At 34.3% G+C, this 19,011-nt stretch overlaps 1 protein-coding gene across 2 annotated transcripts in view; it reads left to right on the top strand.

Annotated features, from left to right (window-relative positions):
* RSPO2 (R-spondin 2) overlaps window positions 1-19,011 on the top strand; it is a 109,034-nt gene that overhangs the window by 57,921 nt on the left and 32,102 nt on the right. For both annotated transcript variants that reach the window (XM_039355613.1, XM_039355612.1), the window contains exons 4-5: window positions 9,811-9,954; window positions 12,677-12,865. In XM_039355613.1, the coding sequence (XP_039211547.1) occupies window positions 9,811-9,954; window positions 12,677-12,865 (333 nt within the window). The remainder of the gene's footprint in view (window positions 1-9,810; window positions 9,955-12,676; window positions 12,866-19,011) is intronic.

The raw sequence follows: 19,011 nt of genomic DNA, 5'->3' as shown, positions 1-19,011 counted from the left end.
TGTGTAATTTTTCTTTCTTTCTTTTAGAAGCTATTGCTATTCTGTTTTAGATACTCTTGATTCATGTGGATTTTGGTTCTAATTCTACATATGCATTAATTTTGGGGTGCTTCTCTTCTTACTTTGACGATTTCCTTGAGAAAATGAGAATTGGGGAAAAATGTAAAGTGAGAGATGGACAACTGAAATCATCTGAAATTGAGACGTTATGCAAAGAAATCCATAGATAATTTTAGTATACTATAAAGGACAACCAGTGATAAATTCGGTTGTCTAATAATTGGTAGGATGAACTCCAAGGAAGTAAAATACAAAGACCTACAAATAGAAATAGAATGACCGTGACAAAAGAAAGCAAAGGTAGTACCAAAGGTAGTAATAGGCGCCTTGGGTGCAATCCCAAAACAACTGGAGCACCACTTGAACACCGTCAGCACTGACAAAATCACCATCGATCAATTGCAAATGGCAGCTGGACTTGGAATAGCTTACATCCTGCAACCAAATTAATGATAAATTGGATTGTCTAATAGCTGATGGGATGAACCCCAATGAAGTAATTTCAAAGCTTTGATTTAATTAGATCATGCTATCTTATATATTTACAGACTTTTCCAAGCAAATCTCTAAATGTAATAATATTAGCATAACTAATTGATTTCACCATGTAACTACATGTACAGATGGTCCTGGATTGACGACTCTTATGACAGCCTTAGAAAAAGTCACATCTGTATGTCATTTTTGGTCATTGCACTACCCCCAAGGTCACTTGATTACAATTCAGGGGCTTGGTAACTGATTGCCATTTACACTCCTGCGATTTTATTTTGCCAAAAAGTGCCCATTGGGAAGCTGGATTCACATAACCATGTGATTCATTTAAGAATACAAAATATATATATGGTAAAATTGCATCCAAGTTGATTTATGACTGTAACAACTGAAATTCCAGTCCTAATTGTGGTTGTATGTTAAGGATTACCTGTAATGTATAGGTACCTGATAGATACCATGTTTTCCTGAAAATAAGACCGGGTCTTATTTTGTTTTGCTTCCAAAAGAGGCACCAGATCTTATTTTGGGGGATGTCTTTTATATTCACCTCTGGCAATGATAACCCCACCCAACTGGTCCACTTCTTCTGGGACTGAAGGAGCAGCTTCATTCTGCAGTTGCATTTCAGCTTGCATTTTGCAGTCAGGCCTTTCCGGAAGGCCTATGCAGCTGAGTACCAATCCATAGTTCGGTTCTCGGCTGCAGAGGTCTTGCAGAACCGAGCTATGAATTGAATCCATAGCTTGGTTCTTGGCTGCATAGGCCTTCTGGAAAGGCCTGTGACTGAGAAATGCAGGCCTGGGGATGTTGTAGAAGAAGTGGGCTGGCGACAGGCCTGGCTGCAAGGTAAACAGGTGCGGGGCATGTGGGGCAGCTCCACCCCCTGCCCTAGTTTGATTTTAGGTATGCGCCTTGCGCCAAAACTAGGGCTTATATTAGGCCCACCCCCAAAATCAAGCTAGGGCTTACTTTCGGGGTAGGTCTTACTTTCAGGGCAACATGGTAGTAGCTTATTTTAGATTTAACATCTTCCTGGCTCCTTGGGCTCCCAATATCAGTTCACTATTAGGAAAACTTAAGGTGCTAAATATAATCATTAAAGTATCTGAGCATAAAACGCTGTTGGAATTTTCTATTTCTGGACATTTTGTCATTTACATTAGAAATTGGCTAAAGCTTGACAGTGATTTTAAAATGTTAGCTAAGATAACACTGTAAATAAGAGCAGCAGAGAATCACAAATGGGTTTTCTTATTTTCAATAATAATGAGGACGGTGATGATTATGTACATATATCCTTATCTCATCAGGTCAAAGTAGCTAGTGAGAATATAAAAAAAAATCAATATCCTGCCAGATTCCTATTTTAATGCAGAAGATTCTTAAAATGAATATAAAATTGAAACCATAGAAATTCCTTTTAAACTATTGGACAAGGAACTTGAAAAAAAACCTGGAACTTTGTTATTGTGTATGCTGATTGCAATGAGAAACAATTAATTTGGCCATCTATAACATCCCTTTCTTGGTTTTTGTTTGAAAATGTTTCACTTTTCATCCAAGAAACTTCTTCAGTTGTAACTTTGTTTTTTGTTTTACGAAAAAACAAAGCACCTTTGGGACAGCCATGACCTGGAGATTGAGAATCTCCATAGACTTCTGGGTATCTTGTTTCTCAGTTCTGAAATAGCTTGGTTTCTGGAAAGCCCAAAAGGTGAAGGGCAATGTAAATTTTAAATTAAAAATGCCCCATTAAATAATGAAAAAGGTATCTAGGGAGGAATGAATTGGATCAAAAATTCAAATGTGAATTATTTTTTAAAAAAGAAATGAGAAATCTATTTACCTTCCTGTTCTTGCAGACATTAATTTAGAAATGCCTTTTCTAAAACTCAAGAGATTAGAAAGCATGTTAGGTCCATCACATATTTGCAGATATGATACAGAAATGATTTGCTAATAACTACAATTTTTATCATTTGATTAATTCAAATACAAAGAAAATATGCATAGGATTTCAGCCAAAACCCCCCACAAATGTTTGGCATTTCTCTAACTATACATATTTAACAATCTTCTTGTAAGTATTAATATTTGAAGGTTTCCTGGATTGTGTCAGTAAAATATCCATGAAATCTCCCTGACTTTAATCTCTCTGGATTCAATTTAGATTTAATATAACAATCTGAGACAATTTTATATTTGCAAAAATGTGGGATGATACCTACAATACATGCCAAAGGAAGCTTACGGAATATTTAATGTCTAGCATTTTTATTCATCCTCTACTAACTGCAGAATGTTTCATATCTTTTTTTTTTAAAAAAAAAACACACTCTTTTTAAAGTTGTTTTAGTCTTTGTCTCTTTGTTGCCAAAATTCTAGTTGCATTTTTTTTCTTTTCCTTACATTATGTTTTTGTTTGCTTTTTAATCAGCTTCTTTCTTCCTTCAAACTTCTGTTGTGGTTTGGAACCTATCAAGGAGAGAAAAAAGTCAACAAAGCTTATCCCAATTCTGCTTTAATGAAAATTATAAAACCATCTTGTATTTCTTCTGTTGGTATGACTTTAGACATTGTAACATAGAACAATATTTCTAATATTTATATTTATGAGAATTTGAGTCTAATTAAAGGATTTTCCTTTGTTTTTGATTCAGATGTTTGATACATGTGGTTGAATTGGTGAGGTGGAGTGGAAAACTTTTCTCTGTTTAATTTTTCCACTTTTTGTACATTCATTAGTAATAATAAAAAATGCCAATTTGCAAATACAATATTAGGTGTATGTGGCATTTTTAAAATTAGCCCTTTTTCAGTTTTCATTCTTAACAACTATACGAATTAAATCATTAATTTCTAAGCAAGGTAAAATAATGTACATGTCAAATATTTAAAATTTCAAATAATTCACCATAAATGATTCGGGGCTGTTTAGTGATTATAGAAGACTGAATGTTTATCAGTGTATTTACTTAAAAAAATAGAGCTTGAGGGGATTGAATATTTTCCAAACTTAACTCAAAATTTTCCAATTCAGGTAGCGAGTATAAAGTAGCCTAATTTACATAGAAAAACATCTGATTCAAGATATTCTGGAAAGCCCACATATAAATGTAAATATAATAACACTGTTAGGTAGAAATGGGCTTCTTAGCAGGTATTGGATTCCTTTAAAAAAAAGCTGCTATAATCGGAAGGACCCATAAAATATTAATATGATTTTAATTTAATCAAATAATGTTGGCAAGAATGGAATATCACAGCAATTTCCTTCTGTGAAGTTTCATTAAGGGGCCTGCCTGAGTCAATAATTTGCATACTATACAAAAGCTGTTTAGATATCTGTCCATGACCAAAAGCTTTATAATCCTACATTTTTTTTAAAAAAAGGAAGAATCCTGCTATGATATGATACGAGCATATTAACCTCATTAGATACAGCCTCTGCCTGCCTGCCTGCCTGCCTATCTGTCAGTCTCTCTCTCTCTCTCTCTCTCTCTCTCTCTCTCTCTTTCTCTCTCTCTCTCTCTCTCATTTGTCTGTCTCTCTCTACCCATCCGTCTGTCTCCTATCATCTATCTATTGTCTATCATCTATCATATATTATTGATAGTAATTGTGTATATGCAACTACTCCAAGACACGCACACACATATTTCACATCCATAGAAGGTTTAGATGATAAATCGCTTTCAAATCAAGCTCAATTCCTGGAGACTTAAATGGACATATCCATTTAGTTCTGCATATACTGAAATAGTTTGCTATTGCATTCGGGAATAACTTATGACTTTCCAGTCTACGGTACAATCTTGATTTCTCAAATACTTTCCATCCTAGTGCTCACCAGTTTAACTTTCTAATTGAGTATAGCAAGATGCTGCCTAGATGATCTTAAGGCTCAACAACTGCTACTTGGCTCAGCTGTAACGTCTTTTGTTTTTTTTTAATTCCTTCCCAACTGTAACAATTTATTAATAATTCATGCCAGAAGTTGAAATATTAAAAATTTTTGCTCACCTCATTTAATGCCAAAGCTGCTTACATACCTCTGCAGGTGCTATTAGATAATAACAGTATTAGGGCATTCATTTTTTCTCACTGGGATCTAGCTCACAAGAGATTATTCCTTTGAAAAAAAAAATTCCATGTGCCAGGGCTATATATATCATCTTTAGATTAGAAAGTATTTTTTTTCTTGAATAAATAATAAGGTCATGGCAATTGCTCAAAGCACATGTGTAGTTTGAGTGCAAATCTCTTTGTTTACATTCTGCAATAATCAGGGTCTCTGATCATGTACAATTGCACGCATCTTCTCTAAAAGTGTAGAGCTTAAGTGTCTAAATCAATCAATGACTACTAGATACAGATATGCTTACATACATTCCTTGAATGTACATGCAAAGTACAAGATTAGAGATTGTTTTTTTATTCAATTTATTACTGGCAACAGCAACTTTAAGAATTGCTATTTACTTCTGGGATGAGCTAAATTAAGAAGCATTTGTTCTGGCTTGTATTATTACAGACAGTTGAAGCCAGCTAGAATATCTGGAGAATTATTTTTTTACATCATTTCAATTGTCCATGCTTTCTACATGGAATCCAATGAATACAATAAAGCATTTTCCATTGCAATAGAATTTTAGTCTATGAAAGTTTTTCCCAGGCATGAGCTTTTACTATTAAATGCAAATTTAAAAGTATATAACAAAACTGAGAAATGCCACATTACAGGGCAATATGACCATAAATTAATTTCAAGAAAATTAAAGTCTAGGAGTTTAAGTTTGATAACTCTTGAGTAAATTGGGCAGATTGCCAAATCCTAGTGAAAATTATGTAATTCTATGCATATTTGGTTGGAATGTTACCCATAAATGTAGTATTATAATGTCAAATGTTTGGATTATTTTGATGAAATTCTTTAAACATTGAAAAAAATCTTACGAGAGTTATCCATTTATGTAAATGTGTTTTGTAGTTCTATCTCTGTCTGCATCAAAATATATGTCATTAAACTCAACAGGATTAGACCTTTGGTACCATTATATATGATTGCACTAACAAATTATGGTCAAGTTTATATGCAATAGCCTCCTATCAATAAGTCATATTTTTCTCCAAACAAAATACTTAAGTGTATACCTGTATGCTCTGTCTTTGTTCAGTCTTCCTCAAATAACTATCTGAAATCTTAAGTGGTGACATCGGTTTATGAAAAACCTGGAAAACCTCATTTTAATCCCTACTTTCTTGCCAGCATGCAAAATCATCTTCTATAACATTCATCTACATAATTATTGCTATTCTTTTATATACAGTATACATAGCTTATCTGTGTCTATATGTACAAACTAATAAGAAAAAGGAAAAAAATATCAAAGAGAAGCTAAAAGTGTAAGAAGGAAAGAAAAAGAAAAATCAGCAAAACCTTACATTCATTTTTTTTTCTCTTTTATGCATACAAACCTGCACAAGAGGTTTCAAGTCAGCAATAAATGTAGATACTGTCTTTTCTCTAATCCAACAAGTCAGTTTGGTCAATCTCAGCAAGTTCTATCATTTTTACCAAACATTCATCCAGTGTAGGTATTGTCCATTTTTTTCCCATTTTTGTGCATACAATAATAAGTTCACTGAAGTTATCATATACAAAAACCAATTTCCATGACTTTTTCCCTCAACCGTTTGTCCATCAGTCCCAAGAGAAAGACTTCTGGTTTCAATTATATAATAATCTTTAAAATCCTCTGAGTCAGTATTTGCATTCAAAATTTTCTAACTTTTTTTTACATCCCCACAAAGCATGATAAAATGACTCTTTTCGTTCACATTTCTAATATCAATTTGAAGTGCCTTTATACATTCTAGACAATTTCTATAGTGCAAAGGTACAACATTTGATAAAAGTTTTCTTTAACATAACATGGTGTAAATTTAAATCCTTTGAAACACATAATTTCCCATTGTTCAATCTCTATATTATAACCACAATTTTTAGCCCACTTTATCAATTCTTTCACTTGTTTTTCTTCTGTTTCATATTTCAATAACAGTGTATACATTTTAGCAATCACATGTTCATCATTTGTACACAATTCTATTTCATACTGAATATTACTATGTTCAGTGCAATAAACTCTTTTGTTTACTTTAATTCTTTCTGGTAAATAAGAAAACCATTGGTAACTATATCCTTCTGCTACCAATTGTTCTCTTGATTTTATTTTGTATTTCCCTTGGCAAAACTCTAGTATATTGTGATATTTTAGCCATTTGTGTTTGCGTATTATTTCTTGTCTATAAATTGCCTCTTGTGCTGAGGGCCATAAATCTACATTGTTGCTCAGGAATACATTCTTGCAAACTGTTTTCAACCAATCGGATAAAATGGCTGTATCCCTCAGTAAATTTTGTTTCTTTAAATATTCTTTTACTTTCTCCAGAGAAATATCTTGTCCTTTAGACAAATTGGAATAATATTGCTGAAATGCTTTTTTGCATAGCCACATTATCTGTTAATTAATTAATTAATTAATGAGACTTATATACCGCTTTAAGTGCAAGCACTTTCTAAGCGGTGTACACCAGTAAGCAATGTATATATATATTTACATTGCCCCCAACAATCTGGGTCCTCATTTTACCTACCCCGGAAGGATGGAAGGCTGAGTCAACCTTGAGCCGGTGAGATTTGAACCACTGACCTGCTGAACACAGTCAGCTAAAGTGGCCTGCAGTACTGCATTCTAACTGCTGCGCCACCTCCAAAATAACATTTGCTTTTTGTATTTTATATGCTTTTCACTTCCTTGGCTTGTGTACAAACTCAATTTTCTTTTGCATTATAGAATTCATTTTTTATTTCCATTTCTCTTACTGTTAACATAGACAGCTGACACTGTATAAGCTTAATTTGCTGAGAAATACTTACGTTGCCTGAAAATTAACTTCCAAATAATTTTTAAAACAGTAACTTTATCTAAATTATTTTTAAATAATTATTTTGATTTATTTTTGCAATCCTCCATTATTGCTTTTTTCATTAATCTCCATCTAAAACAACTAGACTTCCTTTTATAAACCAAACTCATAGGTTTGGTTTATGCTTTCATAATTCTGTTTTATTTCCCTTGGTAGCCAAATTCTCTGAAATCCAAATCATACCTACTTTTAAAAAGGATCTATATGTTACAGAAAAGTAACATAAATGTAAACTTTCCTGAATTGCCATTTTTCTGTCTTCATATATCAGACAACCCCAAATTGTCCATCAAATTAAAGAAAATCTTTGATATTTTGCCTTGAGTGACTTTAATATTTTCTTAGAAGTCCTCTCCATTTGTGGGGAGATCACTTCATTCCATCCCCCATCATAAGAAAACCTATTAGTGTGTCCATAAGTCCTTTATAGAACAGCACTTTGCCCTCATTTGAGGCATAAATTCCCAATATCAGAGTCTGAGCCCCATGTACCCTCTTCATAAAAAATCTTCTGTGGTTATTGTTCAATACAAGTTTGGTTTTAGTTGGAAGTTTATGTACAAAACAATTCTATTTCTTTTTTTAACTTCCTACCAAAATCTTCACCCAAATTTTTACAAGTTAAACAGGTTATGCCCATTTTTCTAGTATGTGTCTCTTGTAGGCAAATTATGTTTTATTTTATTTTTAAAATAATGACTTTTTTCTTTTATGAGCATTTGCTCCATTTATGTTGCACATTAAGCATTTGTAGTAATCAAGCTGAACATTTAGAAAAGTCAATACTTTTAGCACTTTGTCCAGTATCATACCTTTCAGTTTCCTATTGCATCTGCTGTGGTTTTTGTGTATCCTCATCTGACATCTCCTTGTGAATCTCCTTGAGTTCTTTGAATTTTTTTTAGAAATTTTCTCAACTTCTGGACAGAATTCAGTCAGAATCTTTGGTGTTTAGAAATGAGGACATCACCTTTCAATTTGCCCATCAAAATGGAATCTTTTTCTGCTTTAGTCGATCACTCAAAAACTACTCTTTTCTCTTATACAATGTTCTAATCAGAAATTTTTTAAGCACAATCACACATGTATCGTGGATCTTCAGCCTTGTTGCAAAACCTGATCTCTTGTCTTCTTCCTGCCAAAGTTTATCAGATTGGAACATATCTTATTTTTGCAAATCCTGTATTTATTCTACACATTTTATCAGTTTTTGCCTCAATATTCTCTTCATCCCATTCAACAAATTGATAAAATTGAATTTAAACATCAAAAATAATTTTACATCAAGAGACTAAGGCCAAAGTACATAATTTGTACAACGGGCATTATAGACTGCACTTTCTGATTTACACAGCCTGTTTCCACAAAATTTTGACAAGATGTTTCACTTTTAAAAGTAAATTTATAATGGGATATAGCAACACAAAGCCATAAATCCCTCTCAAATTATAAATGTTAAACCACACAACAGGTTAGGAAACATAACAACTTATATCCACCTATATTTAAGAACAAGTTGCCTGATGCATATTGTGACAACTGCATGTGGAAAGGGTTAACTCTTCCTCCCAACCCTTTGTTTATAAATGTCTACATATATTCTGCATATGGATGATTTAAAAAAAACCCTATTGATTTTAATGGGCTTTAAAAAACCAACCATGCATCCATGCGGGGTGTGCATGAAATGTTTATAAAAGGATATCTATGAGAAAAGGAATAAGATATTTGTTCCACACATGTGATCTGAAATGTGTGAACCATCTGTGCATTTATTATAGGGTAAAATAAATCTGGAAGAGCTGCCACACATATTTAAGTCATGTAAGCACTTATGAATTGGGCAAACTCCAGTATTATTCAAGTCACTTGGGAATGGGAAATCTGATTGAAGTATCCAGTCCATCAGACTTCTCCAATCTGATGATCTAGCTCAGTGTTTCTCAAACTTGGCAACTTTAAGAAGAGTGGACTTCACCTTCCAGAATTCCCAAGACAGCAGCTTCTCATACTGGCTAGGGAATTCTGAGAGTTGAAGGCCATTCATCTTAAAGTTGCCAAGTTTGATAAAACACTGTTCTAGATGTTTGGGGATTCTTAAATCCCAGCATTCCCTTTGGGCTTGCTGGCTAGAGATTCTGAGACCAGTCCTATGACTATAATTTGAGAGACTACAGCTAAGTATTCACATATTGCTCCCTTCTGCATTATATTGTTTCGAAGTTACCAATTTCAAATGCATGTATTTTTTCTCTTCAGGATGCAGAATAGAGAACTGTGATTCTTGTTTTAGTCGAGACTTTTGCACCAAATGCAAACCTGGGTTTTATCTCTACCGAGGCCGTTGCTTTGGGGAATGTCCTGATGGTTTTGTCCATTTAGATGAAACTATGGAATGTGTGGGTGAGTACTTATACATTATTTCTGCTATATTATCCTTCTTATATTATATTATGCCAAAACAAATAGACACAAAGATATTTTTTCCCTGTGCCATCACTCTGCTGAATATTTAATTCTTACAGCACTCTCTCATCTTCTCATCTTTTCTCATCTTTCCTACTATCCTATTGGTTTCTTATGATTTATCAATTGTTGTTTGTAACTTATGATTAATGATTGTAACTATGATTTATGATCTGTGATCTATTAATTGCTGTTTATATGTACACTGTAAGCTTATGCACAGGAGACAAATTTCTTCAGTGTTCTATTCTATTCTATTCTATTCTATTCTATTCTATTCTATTCTATTCTCCTGCATCCTAACCTTATATATAACCTTTTGAATCTATTTTATTTTCTGCACCTGAAAAAATTATAGAGACTGTTTATATGTAATCTGTTTCCATTTACAGGGAGTTCTTGTTTAGTGACCATAACTGATTTTTGTGAAATGGTCTCTAAGTGACACAGTCACTAAGTGAACCATATGGCAGAGAGAGAGAGAAAAAGGGAGAGAGAGAGAGAGAGAGAGAAAGAGAGAGAGAGAGAGAGAGACTGTGAAGATTGCTGATTGCTGCTGTCTCATTCAGATAAACTTCTGTGCCTGACTATTTTTTTCTTTTTCTTTTTTATCCCCTCGCAGAATGGAGAGATTGCTAAAACAAAATATCTTTTCCCTAGCTACTTTTCTCACAGTGCATTGCTCCCCTAAAAGTGCTAACTTTAACAAGCTAATCCCTGTGTCACTTTAATTAGTTGATTACAACCCTTTTGCATTTCAGCTGCTTCCTGAAACTGACCAGATCTTAGTCAGTTTTACACTGAAGGCTTTTGTTGTTGTAAATGCAGGCATTGATTGTGAAGTTACTTTTTCATCCCTGTTACCATTGTGAATGGTTGCTGTCTAAGATAGTCACTAAACAAGGACTACCTGTATCTGTAAAATGTCAGTGCTTGCTTTCTACTATGAAAATAGTATTAGCATGAAAAGAAGTCTAAGAACAGCCTTCTCTATTGCCAGCAGAGAAACTCCACACATATATACACACACTAGTTCCTTTTTCCTGTATAAAAGTAATTACATATAATCCTAGAGTAGTTTTATGCCATGTTGTGTGTTTGCTATACAAATAAGGTCATCAGCTATTGGTAGATCATCTTCAAGCAGTGATGGCAAGGATATCAGAATAACAATTCTTTTCTTCTGCATTCTTTGAATTATTGACAAACATGTTGGTATGTATGTATGTATGTATGTTTTTTTAAGTAAAATAATTATCTTTTAATAGTCCAAAATCTAACTGGATGTTGATATAGGTTTATAAGTTTATCCATTACCTCACTGTATTAAAATGTTGGCTATTGCTTGGTGCATAAGCTAAATGGAAATGGCTAATGTGCTATAATAAAGTTAAACAACACAATTCATCTGTCTGTTAATAAATCTAGAATAATGGATCCCAGGGAAATATCTGTTTTTGAAATCTGATGGCATTTCTCCAAATAAATCATAAAGATGCTCTGAAGACTCCTGAACACTCCTGCGTTTGGTTACTTTGCAATTTAAGAAATATTTCATTCCTTCAAGTCGATTTTGACTCCTGGCGATGATTCCCTGCAGTTTTCTTGGCAGTATTTTTCAGAAATGGCTTGCCATTCCCACCTTCTTGAGGCTCGGAAAAGTGACTGGCCAAGGTCACACAGCTGGTTTTGTCACTAAGGTGAAGCTAGGATTTATCATCTCCTGTTTTATAGCCTGGAGCTTTTTACTACTATAACAAATTGGCTCAAAATTTAAGATACTGCCAAGAAAATTGCAGGGAATCATCTCCAGGAGTCAAAATCGACTTGAAAGAACAAAATATTTCTTAAATTGCAAAGTAACCAATTACTATAAAATAATCTTCTTTGTTATTGTTAAGACATTATTTGTGATAACAGTAAACTATATTAAATCTTTATTAGGAATAATAAAAAAAATCTTTATTAGGAAGTTATCTAGATGTGGCTATTAAAGTATTTCATATATGTTAATACATTCCATATGAATGTTCACTATAGTAACTGAATTCTATCCTGATTTTGTTGGTGAAAATGGTTATTAAGTGCCTTTTTTGGCTGCATGTTTTTGAGAAAATTGGAAAATTACATAACAGGCATTAGTTCCTAAGACTAGTTAGCAAGCACGGCTGAAATTTAATGTTTGCCCAAGTATCTGAAGATCTTTAGTGTTCAATTTTATTTTTCATTTTCTAAGATTTGAAATTGAAGAGTGGCATATAAATTAGCTTTGCATCAACTATATCCTTCTTTGAATTTCCATTAAGTTGCATCTAAATTTTTCCAAGGTTTCAAGTAAAGGTTTGAAATCAATTAGTCAGAATAATTCAATAAAGTTAATTCTAGAATTTTTCTGCTCTACTTTGAGTTAGTGCTTTAAAATATTCCCATAAAGTATGACTAATGATAAGATGAATTATTTCAGTTAATCTGAATAATTTGAATTATATTTTGGCTATATTTCTTGTTTTCTTTAAAAATTAATAAATGAGAGATTTAGAAGATAGCTGTGCAATCCATGTTAAGCCTATCCAGATATTAATAAATAATATATAAGGTTTCAATTTCTCTTGAATTCTTTATTAGCTAGGGTCATATATTCGTGTGTTGGTTTTTCCAGAAGGTTGCCAAGTGGGCCCCTGGAGCGAGTGGGCAGTTTGCAGCACAAATAACAAGACCTGCGGATTTAAGTGGGGTTTGGAAACAAGAACAAGGCAAATTGTTAAAAAGCCAGCAAAAGACACGATACCATGTCCCACCATTGCAGAATCCAGAAGATGCAAAATGGCCTTGAGACACTGCCCAGGAGGTAAAATGAACATTTTTTTTTCTGACTAAAGCTGGCTTTGCTTAACTATGAGACATTGAGTGTTTTCCTTTATTTTTGCAAATCAAGTACTGAGGCTCCTTTTCTCTAAATCAGTGGTTCTCAACTTGTGGGTTGGGACCCCATTTGGGGTCGAATGACCATTTCACGGGGGTCGCCAAACAACACAGTCCACCATTTTTTCCCCTTTTCCTTAGCTGTGCTACTTCCTTTTATTCTATTGGCTTTTGAAAGCCAATAGAATAGACTCTCTTGAATAGAGTCTAATTCTATTGGCTTTCAAAAGCTAATAGGAATTGTCCAGGCTGTCTCTGCCCTGCTGAGTCCGCCAAAAGTCCCATTCTGCAAATGGTGCTGCACCAGTTGAGTAGTCCTTGACTTACGACCGGTTGGGGGTCGCGGCATTAAAAAGGTTGAGAACCACTGCTCTAAATCAAGGGTCCTCAGACTTGTCCCTTTTATAACTTGTGGACTTCAACTCCCAGAATTCCTCAGCCAGAGTGCCTGGTTGAGGAATTCTGGGAGTTAAAATTCACAAGTCATAAAAGGACCAAGTTTGAAGACCTCTGCTCTAAATTCACATATGCTGAAACATAGACTGTATCTGAAGAGGTAGAACAAAGGAATGAACTTTTGAAACACCCTACACAGAATCTTGTTCTGTAGTAATGTAAGACAAGATTTTGTTAATAAACTGCAAGGACTTATTATAGCCCAAATCTATGTCCATGTGTTCAGAAATACCATGAATTCAGTGACACTTGCTTCCAAGTAATTGTGTACAGCAACTTTCCCCAAGATGGTGCCCACCAGATAGATCTTATTATACCTCTTCATAGCTTTGTTGATTTGGAAACTTACCTAGTGTAATTGCAGATCTAATTGGGCAGCTTTTTCATGCAATGTGATTTAATAGTCAGATGACATACTTTGTAGTCCATTTGTGGTCAGGGATAGATTGTTCCTATATGTTGCTGCCTTTTATAATTAATTATGATTTGACTGGATTTTTTTTTAAACTTTATAAAATTAACCACCTATTTGCTCTCTGCTCATTCTTGTTAATTACAGAGAAATACTAAGGGATAAAAAATTAAGGAGAAGTGTCTGTTAAAGATGAGGGTTTTTTGTAACTTCCTAATGTTCTTAATTTTATAAACTCATAGCAACATGCAGTATAAGTATTAGTTTATATAACCAAAGACACTAATAAAATGGGATGGATTAAACCAAAACCAGGAAATAACCAGGAACGGGGTCAAGTGTGTGCGTTGTGACATATGCTTTCTATTTCAGTTTGTTTTGTTTATATTTCATTGGTACACTTTATGTGGTCTGCTTTAACACACTAGGACCCATTTATTTAGTTCCATGCAGGAGGAATGGGTTTACTTTGATCCTGTAACTGAGCAATCAGACATACTTGAATGTGGATTAGGATAGTTTATAGTATTGCTTTTGTTTTTTGCATGGTATTATAGTTGCAAATGCCTTTTTTCATTTTATTATTCTCGGGAGCATCTTGAAAAATCACACTAGAAGCCTGAAGTAGTCAACTATTAAATTTACTGATGGTTTTATGGATTTGCTTGCAGTAAAGACTTCTTTTCATTTTAGTATTAAGCAAACTTTTTAACATATTTCCCAGTATCATCTTCCTTCTGCCTTCTTCCCTATTCTTCACCTGGTTTGTCTTTCTTCTGACATGCAAACTACTTGATAGCTAGGTCCAGTTCAAGCAAACCAGGAAGGAAATGAAGGTGTGTGTGGGACCCATTGCCAACAACAGGTTGATGAAAATAAAAATAGAAGTGAAGAGGCCCTAAAAAGAAAATGGGGAAGAGAATATATTGTCTGGAATTGACTTAGTGACTGCTTAATGACTTCTACCACATAAAGCTTAGAACTTTTAACTGAGATTCACAGTTGTCATTTTGAAATATTTTGGCCCTTCCGGTATGGACCCAGTAGCCACCCAAAGATGCATTTTTTCACGAGGCAATTGGACTTTCTTGTTTTTCTTTGAAGACATTTCGCTTTTCATCCAAGAAGCTTCTTCAGCTCTGACTGGATGGTGGGGAATGGAAGGGTTTAATTATATGTGGCCCATTTTCCATGCAGAACAATATTCCTGATCAGTGCTAGAAGACACCTAAATGAGTTGAGTTTGGATTATATAATGAGCTTTTCCCAATTTGGTTGCTTCTGGATGTATTCAGATTTCAACTTCTAAAGGGCACTAATTTGAAGAACACTGCCTTAGTCATAGACAATAGAAAAAAATGTTATTTTTTCAGCTGCTTTTTCAATTAATTGAATTTTAAATATCCCCAGTCTTACATATTTTGGAATGGTGCCTCAAAAAATAGAGGAAAATATGATGATTTAGTGATTTGTAATTAATAAAATTAAATACTTCTTGAGGGACAGGCCATATTTCAAGTTGTTACTGCAGTCATCAAGTAGGTTAGGGAATTATTAAAAGTAGTTAATAAAATGAAAAATGGATTTCCAATTGCTCCAAGTTTTTCCACACTGATGATTTTTGGATATCACCCAGAATTGGATTTTCTTGAGAAGAAAAACACTTTAATGAGATTAATAGCTTAGCTGTGTTAATAGTTCGGCTTTTATTGTTTTGAAAAATTTCAGCTTTTTTTGATTTAGAGCTAGCTCAAAAACCTGTTTTCCAATAGATGATGTTTTTATGGTTTGGAATGGATTTCTCTGTTTTGCAAGTGTGAAGTTCAAATTTAACATGCTAATAAAACAGCTGAAGAATAATCATCTGGTTTGGGATAGCCTCTGCAGCAGTAGCCAGTTTATGTAATACTTTTGCCATCCAAGTGAATATCAATTAGTCTGTTGGTAAGAGAATATGATGAAATGGTGACAGGCAGCAAGGAGAAGCTTGTGCTGCTTAATTTCTATTATGTATCTTGCTTTTTCACATTAAAACGTGTTCCCACCTGGGAAAGGTGACACTGTAGAGGATAGAACAGAAATTCAAGTCAACATAGGTAAAGAACTGAGGAGAGAACACATTGCATACAAAGGGTACTAAAGAATTGGTAAGTAGTTGGTAATCTTAAAATCCCTGAATGTAATTGTTGAGAATCAGAAGTATCAAGATTAGAGAAGAACTAATGTTTTTCCATCTTTAAAAAAGAAAAAAAAACGGACCCAAAAACAAAACAAAACAAAAACAAAAAACAAAACAAAACTGCAGACTGGTAAGTATCTGAGAAAATCCTAAAAAAAGAATCTTTACAAACACTTTGAAAGAAACAAAGTGATTGTTAGGTTTGTTACAGGTCATGACAGACAAATCTTACTGAACTATCTCTTCTTTTATATTCAGTAGACCAAAGGAACACTCTGGATGTGGTTAACTTAGATTTCAAAGTGTTTGACAAAGTTGACTATAGTCTCCTCTTTGATAAAATGGAACAATTTTATCAGAGCTGATGGTCCCACTATCATGGATTCACAGCTAATGGAACAACTGTATCCAGCACATGTTCTTAATAATTCTGTGTCTACATGGAAGCAGAAATCCTGTGTCTTGGATTTAGCATTCTTCAACAATTTCCTAAATTATTTAGATGAGGTATAGAATGGATGCTCATCAAATTTGCAGATTACTGAAAGCTGAGCAGAGATACTAGTGCCTAAAAACGACTCTCTTCAAAATGATCTTGAATTTATTTATTTATGAGACTTATATACCGCTTTAAGTGCAAGCACTCTCTAAGCGGTATACACCACTAAGCAATGTATATATATATATATATATATATATATATATATATATATATATATATATATATATATATATATATATATATATATATATTTACATTGCCCCCAACAATCTGGGTCCTCATTTTACCTACCTCGGAAGGATGGAAGGCTGAGTCAACCTTGAGCTGGTGAGATTTGAACCGCTGACCTGCTGAACACAGTCAGCTAAAGTGGCCTGCAGTACTGCACTCTAACTGCTGCGCCACCTCGGCTCATTATTGGACCTTATCCAATACAGTGCAGTTCAGTTGGAAAATGTAGGCATCTGTGTTTGGGTAGGAAGAATCAAATGTACAGAAACAAAATACATTTTACCTGGTTTGGCTGTAGTACTTGTGAGAATGATTTAGGAGTTCTGGAAGACTACAAATTAAACATGAACATATTGGCTGCCCAACTCCAGTGGACTCTGTCAGTAGACAGTTACTAGACTCGAGTGTCTAGAGACTGATTTGCTAGCAATAAAAAAAAAAACAGCATTGGATTACAGTGACATGCCATAAATCTTCACCTCAAAATCATAATTGATTTCTCATAGGAGCTTCATATAAAGTTTTAACAGTGACAGATTAGAATTCTTGGGGTTTATACATAATCCTCTATCATTGTCCTCTGCATTCAGTTGGATAAGAAGTGAGCCACTGGGAGAGTAGTCCCATCACCCCAGCTGGGGGCTGACATCCATGTGAAAGTGTGCCATAAGCACAGAAACAGTATTTGATAGTTTGAACAAGAAAATTACTTATGTCAAAGTGAAAGTCATCCCTCAAGCAGTCAAGCCAATTTCCCCAATAAAATAGAAGCAGATTGAAATGAATTACGAGTATGTAAGTGCCATCTATTTAACTATAAAAAGTGTTGTAGGAGTTTAATTTCCTTAAAACCTAATCCCTTTCTCAAAGTTCTCTAGCTCTTTTCTCATACTTCTTCCCTGCATTCCTTCTGTGCATGAGGAGTAATGAGAGCTTTGCCCCCAAACTCTGCGCATGCGGCAGATTGATATAAAGACCTCTAAGCTGCTTAAGCTAAACATGCCTAGAGCTTGGGACAGGCATTTTTGTGAAGGGTTTTTTTTTTACAACAAAGAACAGTTAAGTGTATTAGTATTTCTTAACTGTAAATACCAGGACCAGTTGCTTTGTGCAGATGATTGATGTATTGCAGGAGCATGAATAACATGGTTCGTGATCACCTGGAAAGTTCCATACCACTGTATGTTCTCTGATATGAAGAATCCAGAAAATTAATAGGAAGCAATGGCACCTCCTCTAATCCATTAAAATTTCCTTTGAATAGAACTCTGTTCCTAGGGACCACAAGTCATATCGATGCAATTTTGTTAGCAGCAATAGGGAAAGGACTTAATGTTTCTTTTTATGGGATGCTTTTTAACTTCCGAATCTAGTTTGAGGATTTCCTGGTGCATCCATCTATGCACCAGGTCAACCCTGTTGACATAGCCAAGGTCAGGTAAATGCTGCAATGTGTTGACATCTCTAAACTCCGATGCTTTGTAAAAACTACAGGTTTTTTTGTCTATAACAATAGCAGTGGTTATTTTAAGTTGGCTACTGAATCAATATTGGAGTCAGTTTTAGAGTAATTTGCATCTGCTCTGAAAAAAAATGGGAAAAGAGAAATAGCCCCAGTGACTGCTTTGGTTCTTGACAATCGCTTTATCCCTGGACAACTAAGTTTTTAGAGTAGTGATATTTATGCTTTGTTCAGGCATCACCAACTTTCACAAAAGTGATCTCAGTCCTAAGCAGTGGTGGGATTCAGCTGGTTCTCACCACTTCGGCAGAACCAGTAACTGATTTTTTGTTGCCCAGACCCAGAATGGACTTCTGGAAGTGGCATCCACAGAGAGAACCGGTTGTTCACATACTTGAATTCTACCACTGGTCTTAAGCGTACAATGTTTTCAATTAGTTACATTGCAATTTCTAAACAAGATTATTTTTTATCTGTGATTTTTTTTAGGTTTAGCTAAACTTCACACTCCTTTTTTACAGTACTTATAGCATGCTTTTAGAATTCTAAATAACCTAGTGCTGAAAAATGCCAGCTATCTTTGCCACATAGTAACTCCAAATGGCAATAATTTTTATGAAAAGCAAAGCAATATGGCTTTCTTAGGTCTAGTAATATAAACACTTCTCACTCCTGAGAGTCACCAGCTGAATTCAGAATGAATGAGTTGCCTACTAAGAATGTCGCCATCTGACAATTTGAGGACAGAATGAAAAGCACTATTGATGTCTAGAGTCTTTAGCAAATGAGTCTGTGGTTTTAGAATCTAAATCTTGTACAGCCTTCATAAA

This window comes from Crotalus tigris, unplaced genomic scaffold, assembly GCF_016545835.1.
Source record: "Crotalus tigris isolate CLP2741 ecotype Arizona unplaced genomic scaffold, ASM1654583v1 scf7180000018700.580195, whole genome shotgun sequence".
NCBI lineage: Eukaryota > Metazoa > Chordata > Lepidosauria > Squamata > Viperidae > Crotalus > Crotalus tigris.
This window is presented reverse-complemented; position numbering and strand designations above follow the sequence as displayed.